The following is a 15,102-nucleotide window of genomic DNA, read 5'->3' on the forward strand; positions in this document are numbered from 1 at the left end:
AGCGCCAAGGTGGTGGCGTGGATTACAAACTGGTTGACAGATAGAAGACAGCGTTCTATGGTAAATGGAACCTACTCTGAAGAGAGAATGGTATTAAGTAGAGTGCCACAAGGATCAGTGTTGAGACCAGTCCTGTTCAGTATTTTTTGTGAGCGACATTGCAGAAGTGATATAAGGTAAAGTTTGTCTATTTGCAGATGACACGTAGATCTGCAATAGAGTGGACACGCCGGAAGGAGTAGAGAGAATGAGACATGATTTAAGGAAACTTGAACAGTGGTCGAAGACATGGCAGTTGGGATTCACTGTCAGGAAGTGCAGAGTCATGCATCTGGGGTGTGGTAATCCAAAAGAGCTGTATGTGAAATGGAGTGAAGGGCTGTTGTGCACAGAACAAGACGGGGACCTTGATGTGATAGTGTCTAGCAATCTGAAGACAGCAAAGCAATGTGACAAGGCGATAGCTAAAGCAAGAAGAATGCTGAGCTGCATAGACAGAGGAATAACCAGTAAGAAAAAGATGATATCCCCTTGTACAGGTCCTTGGTGAGGCCTCAGCTGGAGTATTGTGTTCAGTCCCAGAGACCGTATCTCAAAAAGGACAGAGACAAGATGGAGGCGGTCCAGAGAAGGGTGAGAAAAATGGTGGGGGGGAGGGGGGGGGTGCTGGCTTCAAATGACTTGTGAGGAAAGATTGAAGGACCTAAATATGTATACCCTGGAGGAGCGGAGGTACAAGGGGATATTTATTTTTATTTATTTAAAACATTTGTTACCTGCCCTTTCTACATTCAGAGCAGGATACAGTAAAACATACATAATTGTTATAATAAAAAAAAAAAAAGAGAACATAAAACAAATCAGAACATAGAATAAAATAAACAAAAATGTAAAGCAGCAGAATCATAAACCCTAAAAAAGACATAGACTAAAATGAAATAAAATCAAAAAAGAAAAAAGTCTGATACAGAACTTCAGATACTTGAAAGATTTTAATTATGCCCAATTGACAAACCTTTTTTGTTGGAAAGAAATCAGTAGAAAATGGGTCATGTAATGAAACTCCAGGGAGGACAACGTAGAACCAATGTCAGGAAATATTTCTTCACGGAGAGGGTGGTAGATGCCTGGAATGCCCTTCCGGAGGAGGAAGTGAACACAAAAACAGTAAAAGATTTCAGTGGAGCATAGGATAAAACACTGTGGATCCCAAAAGGCTAGAGGATGGAAATGAGGAAAGGAATGCATGGGGCTAACCTGCTGGTGTGGCGGTTACTACCCTTAACCAATAAGCCTTCATACTGTTGATACAATTCCATTATTGCTCTCTGCTTTAACAGCAGGGGGAAAAGAGGAAAAAGGGAATTAGATTGACAGCAACCAACAAGGACATTGTTGGTTGCTGTCTGAATCTAATAAAGGACAGCCACAGTATAGACTTATGTCCTCAACCTTTAGTTTTTTACTGTCCTTTTATTTCCAGGCTACTCTAGCTCCCAAGTTCCATCTCCCTGTTATATGTAACTGCGCTTCGGCCTTCCTGTTATATGGTTATGTTTAGTTTGTCCCTAAGTTCCATGTAAACCAGTCTGATATGAATCTTGTCATGAAGTTCTGTATAGAAAAATGTTAAATAAATAAATAAAATTAATTTTACGGTCTGAGAAAACAAGGTTGGGGGTAACTTTCTGATGCGGCTGTTACTACCCTTAACCAATAAGCGTGATACTTTTGATGCAACGCCAGCATTGCTCTGCTTCAATAGTAAGAGGTATCGGGGATTTGGATTCAGCAACCAACAAGGGCACTGACTTTGACAGTTTGGGATACTAAGTGTGGGGGTGACCTGCATGGCTCATCAGATGCTACTATAAGCTTGCTGGGCAGACTGGATGGACCATTTGGTCCTTTTCGGCCATCATTTTATGTTTCTATACCAAGGTGAGGAGGTGAAAGAAAGCAGAATGTTAATTGGCTCAGGCATAGGAGATATCACTCCAGGTCAGCATGTTTTGCAGGACATTAAATGGCTTGAATCAGGAAATATGCTTGGGCTCTGAGGAATGAACCTAAAGGAAATTCAGGAAAGACGGACTTCTGCATTTTTTTCATTTTACTTTTTCTTAGTTTATAATTGCAATCATGTTATGCGTTATAGTTTTAAATATTATTTGTAAGAAAATAATTGTGTTCTTTTACATTGCAGGTGGCAGAGAGAGCTTTGTATTATTGGAATAATGAATACATTATGAGTTTAATTAGTGATAATGCAGCAAAGATTTTGCCTATTATGTTTCCATCCTTATACCGCAACTCAAAGACTCATTGGAACAAGTAAGATGTTTCAGAAATAAAATATATGATAATCTTTACAAAAATCTCTGTTCCCTTTGCTTACTTTGTAAAGTTAAATGATATTTTGTATACTGTAAGAGGACACACAATAGCAATTGGTATGTTTAAAAATACACCAGATCTAGATACAGCATCGTGAGCACAGTGTTATAAAGTGCAAGATATTCTCTGCAGTTTTTCATGCCTTGTTTGTCACATGCTGATGAGTAATAATCATTTGTAATGGCGCTGATATTAGTATTGTAATTAAATGTGGTGCTTTTCTCAATTAGTGTGTAGGTGGAGATAGAAAATGTATATGTATATTGTTCTACAAATAGTTTTCAAAAATATCAGTGAGTAATCAATGTGCAGTGTATGCTGTGAATGCTGTATAACAGATGCACAGAAAAATCCCAATTGCAAACCTCGCTTGTTACTAGAATGCAGGAAATAGGGGAAATGAGATGTGACAAAACCCTTTATACAGATAGGGTTTCAGTAATTTTCACTCTGATTTCCTGGTTCAGAGTACTATGCTTGTAGGCAAATGATTGGATAATGACTGCAGTTTGTGAACAGTTTTGTCCCATTAAGCCATTGAAATTTCATTTTGAATAAATCTTTTTATAGTGTAATGATCTTAACCAACCTCCTATTGACCAATTATCTATGAGGACTATACTCGTTCTGGGTAATCATTTTTACCTTCTAGTGAAACATTTCTTAGAAACAAACATATCCAGAATATTAATGTTTCATACATTCTACAGAGAAAATGCATGAAAAACTATACTGGTTTCATTTTGTACAAATATTTACTTTCCTCTGAGAAAATGTTTGACTACACATTACTTATTTGAAAAATGCTATGCATTTAGAAAGTAGTTTTCTAAACTATGTAGATTGCTGCAAAGTATGTGGGCACGTTTCCCAGCGGACTTTGCAGCAGTCCTCAAAGGAAATGTACATGCTTATTTTTCCTTTGAAAATTGCCCAAGGAAAATATACCCACAGAGATATGTGTCTCCTTGAACTAAGGATACGTTTTCCTGAAAAAATGCATTGTTTTTGAAAATACAAAACTGTGTATGCTGCACCCCCGACCTAACCCTGCCTCTAATTCCACCTAATTTTCCTACAGGTAAAAGCAAGCACAGCATTAATCCGTGCAAACTTTTACCCACATACAGGGTGAGCAATTTTCAAATGGCCCTTTTACCTGGGTATATAGTCATTGACCTTTGGCAAAAGACTCTTGAAAATTGCCCTTACAAAATAAGCAAGTTTGTGCATTAGTTACACCAATTTTCAAAGCTGACATACCGTCATAAGACTACTTTGAAAATCACTGCACTAAATCTGGCCATGCAGGCTCTACCCACTAAATTATCGCACATGTTTTTCATGAAAATTCACATGCATAAGTTTGAAAATTTAAAAATGTGCATGTAAGTCCTTAGCTACTATGAAATATCATTGATGTAGATTTTCATTTACTCCTAATAGTATAATTTTCCCTGTATGCAGACTTTTCTGTGACTTTTGATGACTAAAGTAATATCTTAATTGTTGAAGTTCTTTGAGTTACAACCAAAGTTTCACTTGTAGGACCATACATGGTTTGATATATAATGCTCTGAAACTCTTCATGGAGATGAACCAAAAATTGTTTGATGACTGCACCCAGCAATTTAAAGCAGAAAAGCAGAAGTAAGCATCATCATCATAATGTTAAAATCCCTTTTTGTTTTACTATTCTATTTCTTTTTTTTTAGCTTCTTTGGAAAGTTGTATCGAATCTCTTGCTGAATTATTACTGGGAATGTAATATTGTTGCAAAGTTGATGAACACTAATTTCTGGGAATTATGGAATATGTTCAGTTTTATATGAGTTGGCTAATGTGTGAGCGCTTTTAAAATAATTTAGTCACGTTCCTAGCATAGTGATACTCAAACCTACTCTTTCTGGACCACATTTAAATGTTTTCCTTCAGCCTTTCAGTTTGACAGTGCCATTGTGTTCTATGGTATTGTAACAATTGTGTAATGTAGAAAGCCACAATATGCAGCAAGCTTCTCTTAAAAACAATAGAAAGACAAGAGGTCATAGATCTTACATTGGCTTTGGTAAATATATTCTTAGAGAGCTGCTGGATTTGTAATAAAATGTGGTGATTTGGTTTGATAGTAAAAATACAGCATGATATTGACTTTGATGTCATATTTGCCTTTTTCAACAAGCTGAAAATAAACTGCAGCATCACTTATCAGCCAACCTCAGTCTACCTCCTGTCTGTCCCACTGACACTCATGTGAATTAAGCCTAAGTCTTCTAAAAATGTTGCTTTGCATTTTCTGTGCAAGTAGAATAATATAAAATATTGAAATGTTAGTCTAGGGCAGTGATGGCTAACCTATGACACTCGTGTCAGAGGTGACACGCCGAGCCGTTTTTGCTGACACGCGCAGTGTTTCATGGACTATCGGGACATTTTTTTTTTTATCGGCTGCGCCGAGCCTTTAAAATTTGTTTTTTAGTATCCCCCCACCCCTTAGACCCCCCTCCCCAATGCCCCCGGGCGCAGGGAGGCTCATGCGGCGCAGCGATAGGCAGGGCTGTGGTGAGGCTCACGTCACCACGGCCCGAAGAAAAAGATCGCGTTTAAACGCGCTGATGCTCCTCCTCCTTCCTGCCTGTGCGGCCCCGGAAGTAAACGTTGCCAGAGCCGCGTGGGCAGGAAGGAGAGAAGCATCAGCACACGCAGAAGAGGAGCAGCACTTGCACTTACGGGCCGCCGTGAATTCCAAGTCACAGCGGCCCGAGAAGAGGAAGAGGCCCGGTAGCAGGGCCGCTGCAGAGCCCATCCTGCGGCGACCTGCGAAGAGGAGGCCCAGAGGTGAGAGAGAGGCTGTGAGGGTCTGTAGAGGGTGTGTGTGTATGCGTGTATGAGATGAGTTGAGAGATTGTGTTTGAGAGTAAGGACCTGAATGTTTGCAGAGACAGCATGTGCTTGAGCAAGACAGCATGTGGGAGTGAGAGAGAGCCTGTGTGTGTGAGAGTCAGACAGCATGTGTCAGTGAGAGACTGTGTATGAATGATTGTATGAGAGAGAGCATGTGACAGTGAAAGCCTGTGTGTGTGAGAGAGAGAAATTCATGTGAGAATGAGAGCCTGACTGTGTGTTTGAGGGAAGAAGATGGAGAGAAAAGAAACAGAAAAAAAACAATATAAAATGAATTGGCAAAAAAAATAAAGGGAAGGTGGAAAAAAAAAGCCTGTGACCAACCAATTAGAAAACGAAGATCAGACAGCAAAGGCAAAAAAAAAAATAAATTACTTTTTAGTGATTGGCACATGTAATCTTTGGGAATGTGCAAGAGAAGCACTTTCTCTATGCGGATCTCATAATGTACGAGATCAACATGGAGGAATTGGAAACCCATGGGGCCTGCACAGAGGAGGCAGCAGAATGGGCTTCAATGTCAGTAGCAGCAATCAGCACCTCCCCAATAGCCATGTGGTAGCAGTGACAGTGGCAGCAGAGGAATGAGAGAGGCTCTGAGGTTGCTGGCAAAAGAAAGAGAGGGGAGTCTGCCTTTAGTGTGTGCATGTGTATGAATGGGACTCTGCCTGGAGAGGTGTATGTGTGTGAATGCATGGGTGCCTGCCTGGGGGTGTATGTATGTGAATGCATGGGTGCATGCCTGGGGGATGGGGAGGGAGTGGTGTGAAAATGAATGGGAGCCAATAAAAGAAACAGACTGACAAACGAAGTTTGTAATACTTGCTTGGGCTTGAAGTGTACGAAATACCAACCTTCAATTGAAGATTTAGCCAATGAAATTCAGCAACAAAAAAGTCACTAGGCAGGTAAGGTAAAGAATTATTTGTTTTTGTTTTATTAATAAATACAGTACATATTAAAATTATAACTTTTTGTTATTAATTAGAGCTAATACCACAAAATTATGGATTTTTCTAGAAGTGACACACCACCTGAGTTATGCTCTGTTTTTTTTATGAATTTTGACACACTGAGCTCAAAAGGTTGGCCATCACTGGTCTAGGGCCTACATTTAAAGAAGTGAAAAAGAGTTTCTCATCTATAGAAACTTCTCTTTGCCGTAGATTAATGCTTATTCTAGGATCTAACATTGTTCCATCTTAGGTCTTATATATAGCATGGGTATACTATTTGCAATGGCTCTGAGCATTTTTTGTCAAAATTAGTTTGAACATAAAATCTGTCCAGTGTCATACTAATTGTATAATACAGAGCACTGTAAAACACAAAGACCATATAGATAAAATGATTTAAATTCACGGCTGTGAAAGAAAATTGTAAAATAAGTAAAAGAAAAGAACTCTGTTTTACTCTCAGTTCTGTTTTTAAGAGTGTTTGTGTCCTAAGGTTACCATTTTTAGAAATACTATTAACTTTTTTTATGTTTTGCATTGGCTTTTTAAATACTTTCTTTAATTATCTTCTAGGGAAAAATTAAAATTGAAAGAACGAGAAGAAGCATGGGTTAAAATAGAAAATTTAGCCAAGTCCAACCCACAGGTATATAAATTCTAATATTGAACAGATTTTATTGTACAGAATTATTGAACTTTAATTTTTCTAACAAGGATCTCATGTGGCATATTCTATGGGGAATGAAATAATACTGTCAACAATATTAGTACATTTAAATGTGTAAAAATATTTTGTAATGATATCTCTCAAAAGCTAATCACAAATAGGTTAGTACAATAAAGAGGGGTCTCCTGCAACTTATTTGTTGAACTTTATTTTAAGTCACAAATAGATTTAATGTGACAATGGGGGAAAAGAGAGACTTGCACTGGATGTTTGTGGGAGCTCTCTTCATGGCTGGAATGGCATTTGTTTGACTTTAAACACACATTTTACAATCTAGCAACAAAAAAAAAAAATGAAAAAGTACTAAGAAGATGTGCTACACGTGCATTTTTTGTTTGTGTATGAATTAACCTTCTTGTCACAATGTGAAAGCAAAGATTTGATAAATTAGTTCAGAAAAAAAAAAAGTGAAATCCCTTTCAGGAACTAATTGTCTTTAGCATCCTTAGGAAGCATGGATGAGTAAAGATAATGTAAAAAGACTGAAACTACAAATTATAGTTCCCGAGCAGACAGCTTACTATGTCAAGCGCTATCTGTATTGAATTGTGACAACTTTGGGATAAAGTGCTAAAATATTACAGCTTAGTAACTTTTCCTACGGTCTGCAAGATTATTTTTCCAGACTACAAAAAGTTAAGTTAGAGGTCAGATGCTACCATTTTGACTCCACTCCATTTGACTGCAAGAAAGGATAACAGTTGAGCATTGCAGAGGCAGCTTTGGGTGGCATAGAAGTGATTTTGAACATTCAGCCGCAGAATATGTTTCCCTCCTGTTCTTGATGAGAGAAAGAGGTCCTAAATGATAGTGAAGTTGTTGCCTTAGGGAGACTGAGTTGGGGTGGGGGAGTAATTCCCAACTTTTTTTGTGTTGCAGCACAGTGTTCACGTCATTCTCACAGGACAAGCAAGATGGTAGTCCTCACATATGGGTGACATCACAGGATGGAACCCAATCACGGAACTCTTTTGTCAAAGTTTCCAGAACTTTGACTGGCCCCTACTGGGCATGACCAGCATGGCACTAATCCTGCAGCCAGCAGGGGTCCCCCTTCAGTCTTCTTTTATCCACGCAGCAGTAGCCACGCGGTTAAGGAGCTCTGCAGAGATTCCTGACAGGCATTTTCCTCACGGAATTACTAAAATTTAATTTACCCCACAGGGTTCCCGCCTTAAACTTTTTCAAGCCGCGGTACTCTGGTAAGTTTTTTACCCATTTTCCGTCTATTACCATCCAGCATAGACGACCTCTCGGCCTTTAACACTCTTTACTCCCCCCTCAGGTCCGTGGGGATCATAGAGATAAACATCGCCACCGGCATCGAAAGTCTGACCATCAAGGGAGCGAAATCAACGACCTCATCATCGTCCGAGCCGCCATCGAAGAAACCCTGTCCAGAAAAGGCACCAACCTTTTCGGCGACCGGGTCACCGAGGCAACCCTCACCCGACATGGTATCGGGAGCTGCAACTCCGCCTTTAACGGTGGTCCCTCCGGCTATGCCTCTGCCTCCTTAAGTTCCAGAGCCGGGGCTGCTTGCTCCAGGTCTCCGAGAAGAACTGGACCGGATGGTTCAGGAGGCCATCGACCAGGCAATGCATCGACTCCAAGTTCCTCCAGCACCGACACCGGTACCGATAACAGAACCGACCACCGACCCGATTCCAGCAGCGTTGGCACCACTGCTCTCAAGGATGGAAGTGCTCATGGCCGCTTTTTCACCGATGGACCCTGGGTCGCCGATGGCTCCGGTGCCCTCCCTCTTACTTTGTCATCGGGAGGAGAAACACCGTTCCGCATTCCTCCTTCGGGAGTTCTGCCAATGCCTCAGCCATCGATGCCGATACAGCCATCGATGCCGATACGGCCATCGGTGCCACTGATCCATCCATCAGTGCCGATACGGCCATCGGCGCCACAGAGCCATCCATCAGTGCCGATATGGCCATTGGCGCCACCGAGCCATCCATCAGTACCGATACAGCCATTGGTGCCACCGAGCCATCCATCAGTGCCGATACGGCCATCGGCGCCACCGAGCCATCCATCCATGCCCTCGATGCCTGCACCGGTGCCTTCAATGCCGTCATCGGTGCCTCCAGTTACTCCTTCGAGTCCTTCGGATCCTAGACCAGGACCTTCAGGGATCCCACCGCCACGTCCTCCTCTAGCCCCTAGAGGAGCAGGTGCTGATCCCTATGATACCTGGACTGATAATTCTTCACCAGACACCAGTGATTTGCCTTCACCACCTTCACCTACTGAAAGCAGAAAGCGTTCTTCTCCAGAGGACCTTTTCTTTATAAATTTTGTGAAGGAGATGTCTGAATTGGTTCCCTTCCAATTACAGACTGAACAGGATGATAGGCATCAAATGATGGAGTTGCTAAAATTCCTGGATGCTCCCAAGGAAATAACCTCTATCCCTATCCACCAGGTTATTCTGGATCTCCTCAAAAACAACTGGGAACATCCTGGCTCTGTTGCTCCAGTCAACAGGAAAGCTGATACTACCTTTCTCACAGGACAAGCAGGATGGTTGTCCTCACAAATGGGTGACATCGAGGATGGAGCCCACCACGGAAAACTTCTGTCAAAGTTTAATAGAACTTTGACTGGCCCCTACTGGGCATGCCCAGCAAGGCACTGACCCTGCAGCCAGCAGGGGTCTCCCTTCAGTCTTCTTTTTTCCGCGCAGCAGTTGCCACGCGGTGAAAGGAGCTCTCTAACCACGTTCCTGACAGGAATTTGGAAATTAATTTCCTAAGAAAATTTGCCCCTCAGGGGTCTCCCTTCGACAAATTTTTTAGTCATCTTACGGAACCCGGTAAGTTTTTTGCCTTCTTCCATCGACTGCCGTCGAATTTGGCCCTCGAGGCCTGTTGGCACTTACCGATCCCCAGCCTAAATTTTGGCTTCCAGCCATGGCAACGGGGTTCCGTCGTTGTCCGGATTGTACCCGGACTATGTCCATCACAGACCCCCACAGGGTTTGTGTAATGTGTTTGGGTAGTGAGCATGATGTCCTGACTTGCACCAAATGTGCCTTAATGACACCCAAGGGTCGCAAAGCCAGGATGGAGAAGATGGGGCTCCTCTTCCATGCACCCACCCCAACGCCATCGATAGCATCGACGTCATCGGAACCGGCACCGTCGAAGTTGTACCATCGTCAACCCTCCGGTGACCGTCCGCCATCGATCGCTTCTCGGCCGTCGACTCCCGTCCCTTCCCCGGATGGGCGAGGGGATCGGAAGGAAAAGCACCGCCATCGACGGCACAAATCTCGGCCTGTCGAGGATCCACAGCCATCGACCTCTGCTCAAGCCGAGCCACCGACGAAGAAGCCGCGAACAGACCGGACGCCCTCCACGTCTCGTTCGCCGGCATCGAGGAAACTCTCACCCTCTCGGGGTGTGGGGGCCGTGATCCCACCGGTTACGGTGGTCCCTCCGGCCCTGCCTCAGCCTCCCTCTCCTGTCGAGCCGGGTATGGTTACCCCTGGTCTCCGGGCAGAACTGGACCGGCTGGTCCAGGAGGCCATCGAGAAAGCGATGAAGAAATTACAACCTCCATCGGTACCGTCTCCGGCACCGGTTCCAGCACCGACGCCGGCACCGGCTTCGCCACCGAGGAGAGAACCGACCACCGAGCCGTTGATACAAGCGCTAGCACCGCTACTGAGCCGCATGGAGGCACTCATGACGGCCCTTCCATCGGTGATTCCAGTGCCATCGACAACACCACCGTCTCCGACTGGTTTCTCATCGGCAGGAGAAACACCGTTTCGAATTCCCCCTTCCGGGGTAGTTCCATCGGTACCTTCTGGTATATCTCCACCGATTTATCCTTCGGCTCCATCGATTCCGCGCCAGGCACCGATTCCATCGGCAGCACCGAAGCCATCGATGCCATTTCTGGTTCCACCTACCGCACCGATTCCACCTCGGTTTCCATCGATGCCTTCAGAGCCTCAGCCAGGTCCATCAGGGCTACAAGCCCCACATGATCCCTACGATACCTGGGGTGATGATGATGATACCTCTTCTGACACAGATTTGCCTTCGCCACCATCTCCTACAGAGAGTAGAAAAAGATCTCCTCCTGAGGATCTATCTTTCATTAATTTTGTGAAAGAGATGTCAGAAGTTGTACCTTTTCAACTACAATCTGAAGCTGATGACAGACACCAGATGATGGAACTACTTCAATTTCTGGATGCTCCAAAAATCATCGCTTCCATCCCTATACACCAGGTGTTTTTGGATCTGCTCAAGAAAAACTGGGAATCTCCTTCATCGGTGTCACCAGTTAACAAGAAAGCTGACTCCACATACCTTGTCCAGTCAGCACCAGGTTTCCAAAAACCTCAACTGGATCATCGCTCTGTTGTGGTTGAGTCCGCGCAGAAGAAGGCCAAGCGTCTTAAGCCGCACTCTTCTACCCCACCTACCAGGGACAACAAGTTCCTGGATAGTGTGGGACGGAAAGTGTATCATGGAGTTATGTTGATTTCACGCATAGCTTCATATCAACTTTACATGACTCAATACAACAGAGCCATCCTTAAGCAGATGCAAGACTATGCTGACACGTTGCCGGACCAATACCAACCGCAGCTTCAAGCCCTTCTTCACAAGGGATTTGAGGCAGGGAAGCACGAGATTAGGACTGCCTACGACATTTTCGATGCTTCCACGAAGGTTTCAGCCACAGCCATCTCAGCCAGACGTTGGGCTTGGTTAAAGTCATCCAACCTTCGCCCAGAGGTCCAAGATCGTCTTGCTGATTTGCCCTGCTTAGGCGACAATTTGTTTGGAGAGCAAATTCAACAGATTGTGGCGGAGTTAAAAGACCACCATGAGACGTTGAAACAACTCTCATCTGTCCCACCTGAGGTGACCTCCAAGCAACCGCAAAAGAAGGACTCTAAGAAGTCGTTCTTTCGACCACGCCGCTACTACCCTCCGTCAACTAGGGCTCGTCCTGCACGGTCCTCTAACAGGCCTCAGCCTCGTCAGCCGAGAAAGCAAAGACCTACTGTAGCCCCACCTCCTGGGCCTGCGGCGGGCCTTTGACTTCCCTGTATTGAGCACATGCCAACTCCCTCTTCCACACATCCCTGTGGGAGGTCGGCTGTACCACTTCTTACCCCGTTGGAAACAGATTACCTCAGATCAGTGGGTGCTAGCAATTATCGCACAGGGTTACCACCTCAACTTCATAACACTTCCACCAGACTCCCCCGCCCCTTCAGGCATGGAGTCTAACCAGCCATTTGACTCAATTACATCAAGAAGTATCCCTTCTTCTACAATCAAATGCTATAGAACCCGTCCCTCCTTGTCAACAAGGGAAAGGATTCTATTCCAGATACTTCCTAATACCAAAGAAATCAGGGGGGTTACGTCCAATTCTGGACCTTCGGGCCCTCAACAAGTATCTGCAAAAAGAGAAGTTCAAGATGGTAACCCTGGGCGCCTTGCTCCCTCTGTTGCAAAAGGGGGATTGGCTGTGCTCTCTCGACCTCAAGGACGCTTATACCCACATTGCGATAACACAATCTCATCGCAAGTATCTGCGTTTTCTGATAGGCCACGACCATTATCAATACCAAGTACTACCTTTTGGGCTGGCATCTGCTCCACGAGTCTTTACCAAATGTCTCGTAGTAGTAGCAGCATTTCTCAGGAGGGAAGGTGTCCACGTCTACCCCTATCTGGACGATTGGCTAATCAGGGCCTCCACCCCTCAAATTGCGCAATCCTCCCTAAAGTTGACAATTCACACACTCCTCTCCTTAGGGTTTCTTGTCAATTACGAGAAATCTTGCTTGGTCCCATCTCAGACCTTATCCTTCATTGGAGCAGACTTGGACACCTTACAGGCAAAAGCCTACCTTCCACTTCAACGAGTCCAAACTCTCATGTCTCTAGCTCGCCAGCTCCAGTCTCAACACACTGCCACAGCTCGCCAATTCCTCATCCTCCTAGGACACATGGCATCCTCGGTTCAAGTTACTCCCTTGACCCGACTAGCCATGAGAGTAACGCAATGGACTCTGCGACACCAATGGCTTCAAGCTTTCCAGCCTCTGTCCTACATCGTCACAGTTACACAAGCGCTACGCCTGTCTTTAACCTGGTGGACGACTCAAGTCAATCTCCTTCAGGGCTTACCCTTTCTCCTCCCAGATCCACAGGTAATCCTAACCACCGATGCTTCCCACATCGGTTGGGGGGCCCATGTGGACGAATTACAAACCCAAGGGTTGTGGTCGCCAGAGGAAGCCGAACACCAGATAAATTTCTTGGAACTTCGAGCAATTCGCTACGCACTCAGAACTTTCAAAGATCATCTATCAGATCAGATAATCTTAATCCAGACAGACAACCAAGTGGCCATGTGGTACATAAACAGGCAGGGAGGCACACAGGCTCCTTCCTTCTGTGTCAGGAAGCTGCGCAGATTTGGGCAGAAGCCCTCTCCCATTCCATGTACCTCAAGGCCACTTACTTGCCGGGAGTAGACAATGTATTGGCAGACCAGCTGAGCCGTGTCTTCAAGCCACACGAGTGGTCACTCGATCCTCTGGTAGTGACCTCTCTGTTTCACAAGTGGGGTTTTCCCCGCATAGACCTCTTTGCGTCCCCTCAGAACCACAAAGTGGACAATTATTGCTCTCTCATTCGGAGCCAACACTCTCAGCCGAGGGATGTCTTCTCCCTCAAGTGGACGACAGGTCTGCTTTATGCATTCCCTCCACTTCCTCTTCTGTCAAGGACTCTCGTGAAGCTACGCCAGGACAGGGGAACCATGATCCTGATAGCTCCCCACTGGCCACGCCAAGTGTGGTTTCCCATACTCCAGGATCTCTCCATCCGCAGGCACATCCCTCTGGGAACGGATCCGCATCTGCTCACTCAAAACGACGGATGCCTCCTCCATCCCAACCTCCAAGCCTTGTCCCTGACGGCATGGATGTTGAAAGGTTAGTCCTTCAGCCTTTTAACCTTTCGGATTCGGTTTCTCGTGTCCTGATAGCTTCACGAAAGCCCTCCACCAGAAGATCCTATTCATATAAATGGAAAAGGTACACATCATGGTGCACTTCTCAGTCCCTTGATCCCCTTTCCTGTCCAATCTCTAAGTTCTTGGACTATTTATGGCACCTATCAGAATCCGGTCTAAAGACCTCTTCCATTAGGATGCATGTCAGTGCGGTAGCCGCCTTCCATAAAGGTATAGCAGGTGTCCCTATTTCAGTACAACCCCCTGGTGACACGCTTTCTTAAAGGCTTGCTCCATCTGAAGCCACCCTTACGTCCTCCGGCCCCATCTTGGGACCTTAATCTGGTTCTTGGTCGTCTAATGAAACCACCTTTCGAACCTCTGGACTCCTGTGAATTGAAGTATCTCACATGGAAAGTATTATTCCTATTGGCTATCACTTCAGCTCGCAGGGTTAGTGAGTTACAGGCCTTAGTCACCTATCCGCCTTACACTAAACTCCTGCAAGACAGGGCGGTGCTCCGCACTCACCCTAAATTTTTACCTAAGGTAGTTTCGGAGTTTCATATCAATCAATCCATCATACTACCTATCTTTTTTCCCAGGCCCCATTCCAACTCTGGGGAACAGACTCTGCATACCCTGGACTGTAAACGAGCTCTAGCGTTTTATCTAGACCGTACAGTTGCTCACAGGAAGAGCACTCAATTGTTTGTCTCCTTCCATTCTAACAAGTTGGGACAACCTGTGGGTAAGCAGGCTCTTTCCTCCTGGTTGGCGGACTGCATTTCTTTTTGTTATCAGCAAGCTGGCATTCCTTTTCAAGACCGTGTAAAAGCACACTCTGTGAGGGCCATGGCGACTTCAGTAGCACACCTTCGATCGGTGCCGCTTCCTGACATCTGCAGGGCTGCAACCTGGAGTTCTCTCCATACCTTTGCAGCCCACTATTGTTTGGACAAAGCTGGAAGACAAGACTCCATCTTCGGCCAATCTGTCTTGCGTAACCTTTTTCCAACATGATGTACCAACACCCTTCCACCTTCCCAGTAGGGTGCGGATGCCCTTTCCCAAATTCCACCCCAGTTGTTGTGCCTGTTGCAC

General features: G+C 44.9%; 1 protein-coding gene across 6 annotated transcripts in view; it reads left to right on the forward strand.

Moving 5' to 3' along the window:
* The window catches only part of PPP2R5C (protein phosphatase 2 regulatory subunit B'gamma), a 424,506-nt gene that overhangs the window by 370,096 nt on the left and 39,308 nt on the right, over nt 1-15,102 (forward strand). For all 6 annotated transcript variants that reach the window (XM_029597955.1, XM_029597952.1, XM_029597951.1 and 3 more), the window contains 3 exons: nt 2,207-2,334; nt 3,946-4,047; nt 6,831-6,903. In XM_029597955.1, the coding sequence (XP_029453815.1) occupies nt 2,207-2,334; nt 3,946-4,047; nt 6,831-6,903 (303 nt within the window). The remainder of the gene's footprint in view (nt 1-2,206; nt 2,335-3,945; nt 4,048-6,830; nt 6,904-15,102) is intronic.

The sequence above is a fragment of the Rhinatrema bivittatum genome, chromosome 4 (genome assembly GCF_901001135.1).
Source record: "Rhinatrema bivittatum chromosome 4, aRhiBiv1.1, whole genome shotgun sequence".
Lineage (NCBI taxonomy): Eukaryota > Metazoa > Chordata > Amphibia > Gymnophiona > Rhinatrematidae > Rhinatrema > Rhinatrema bivittatum.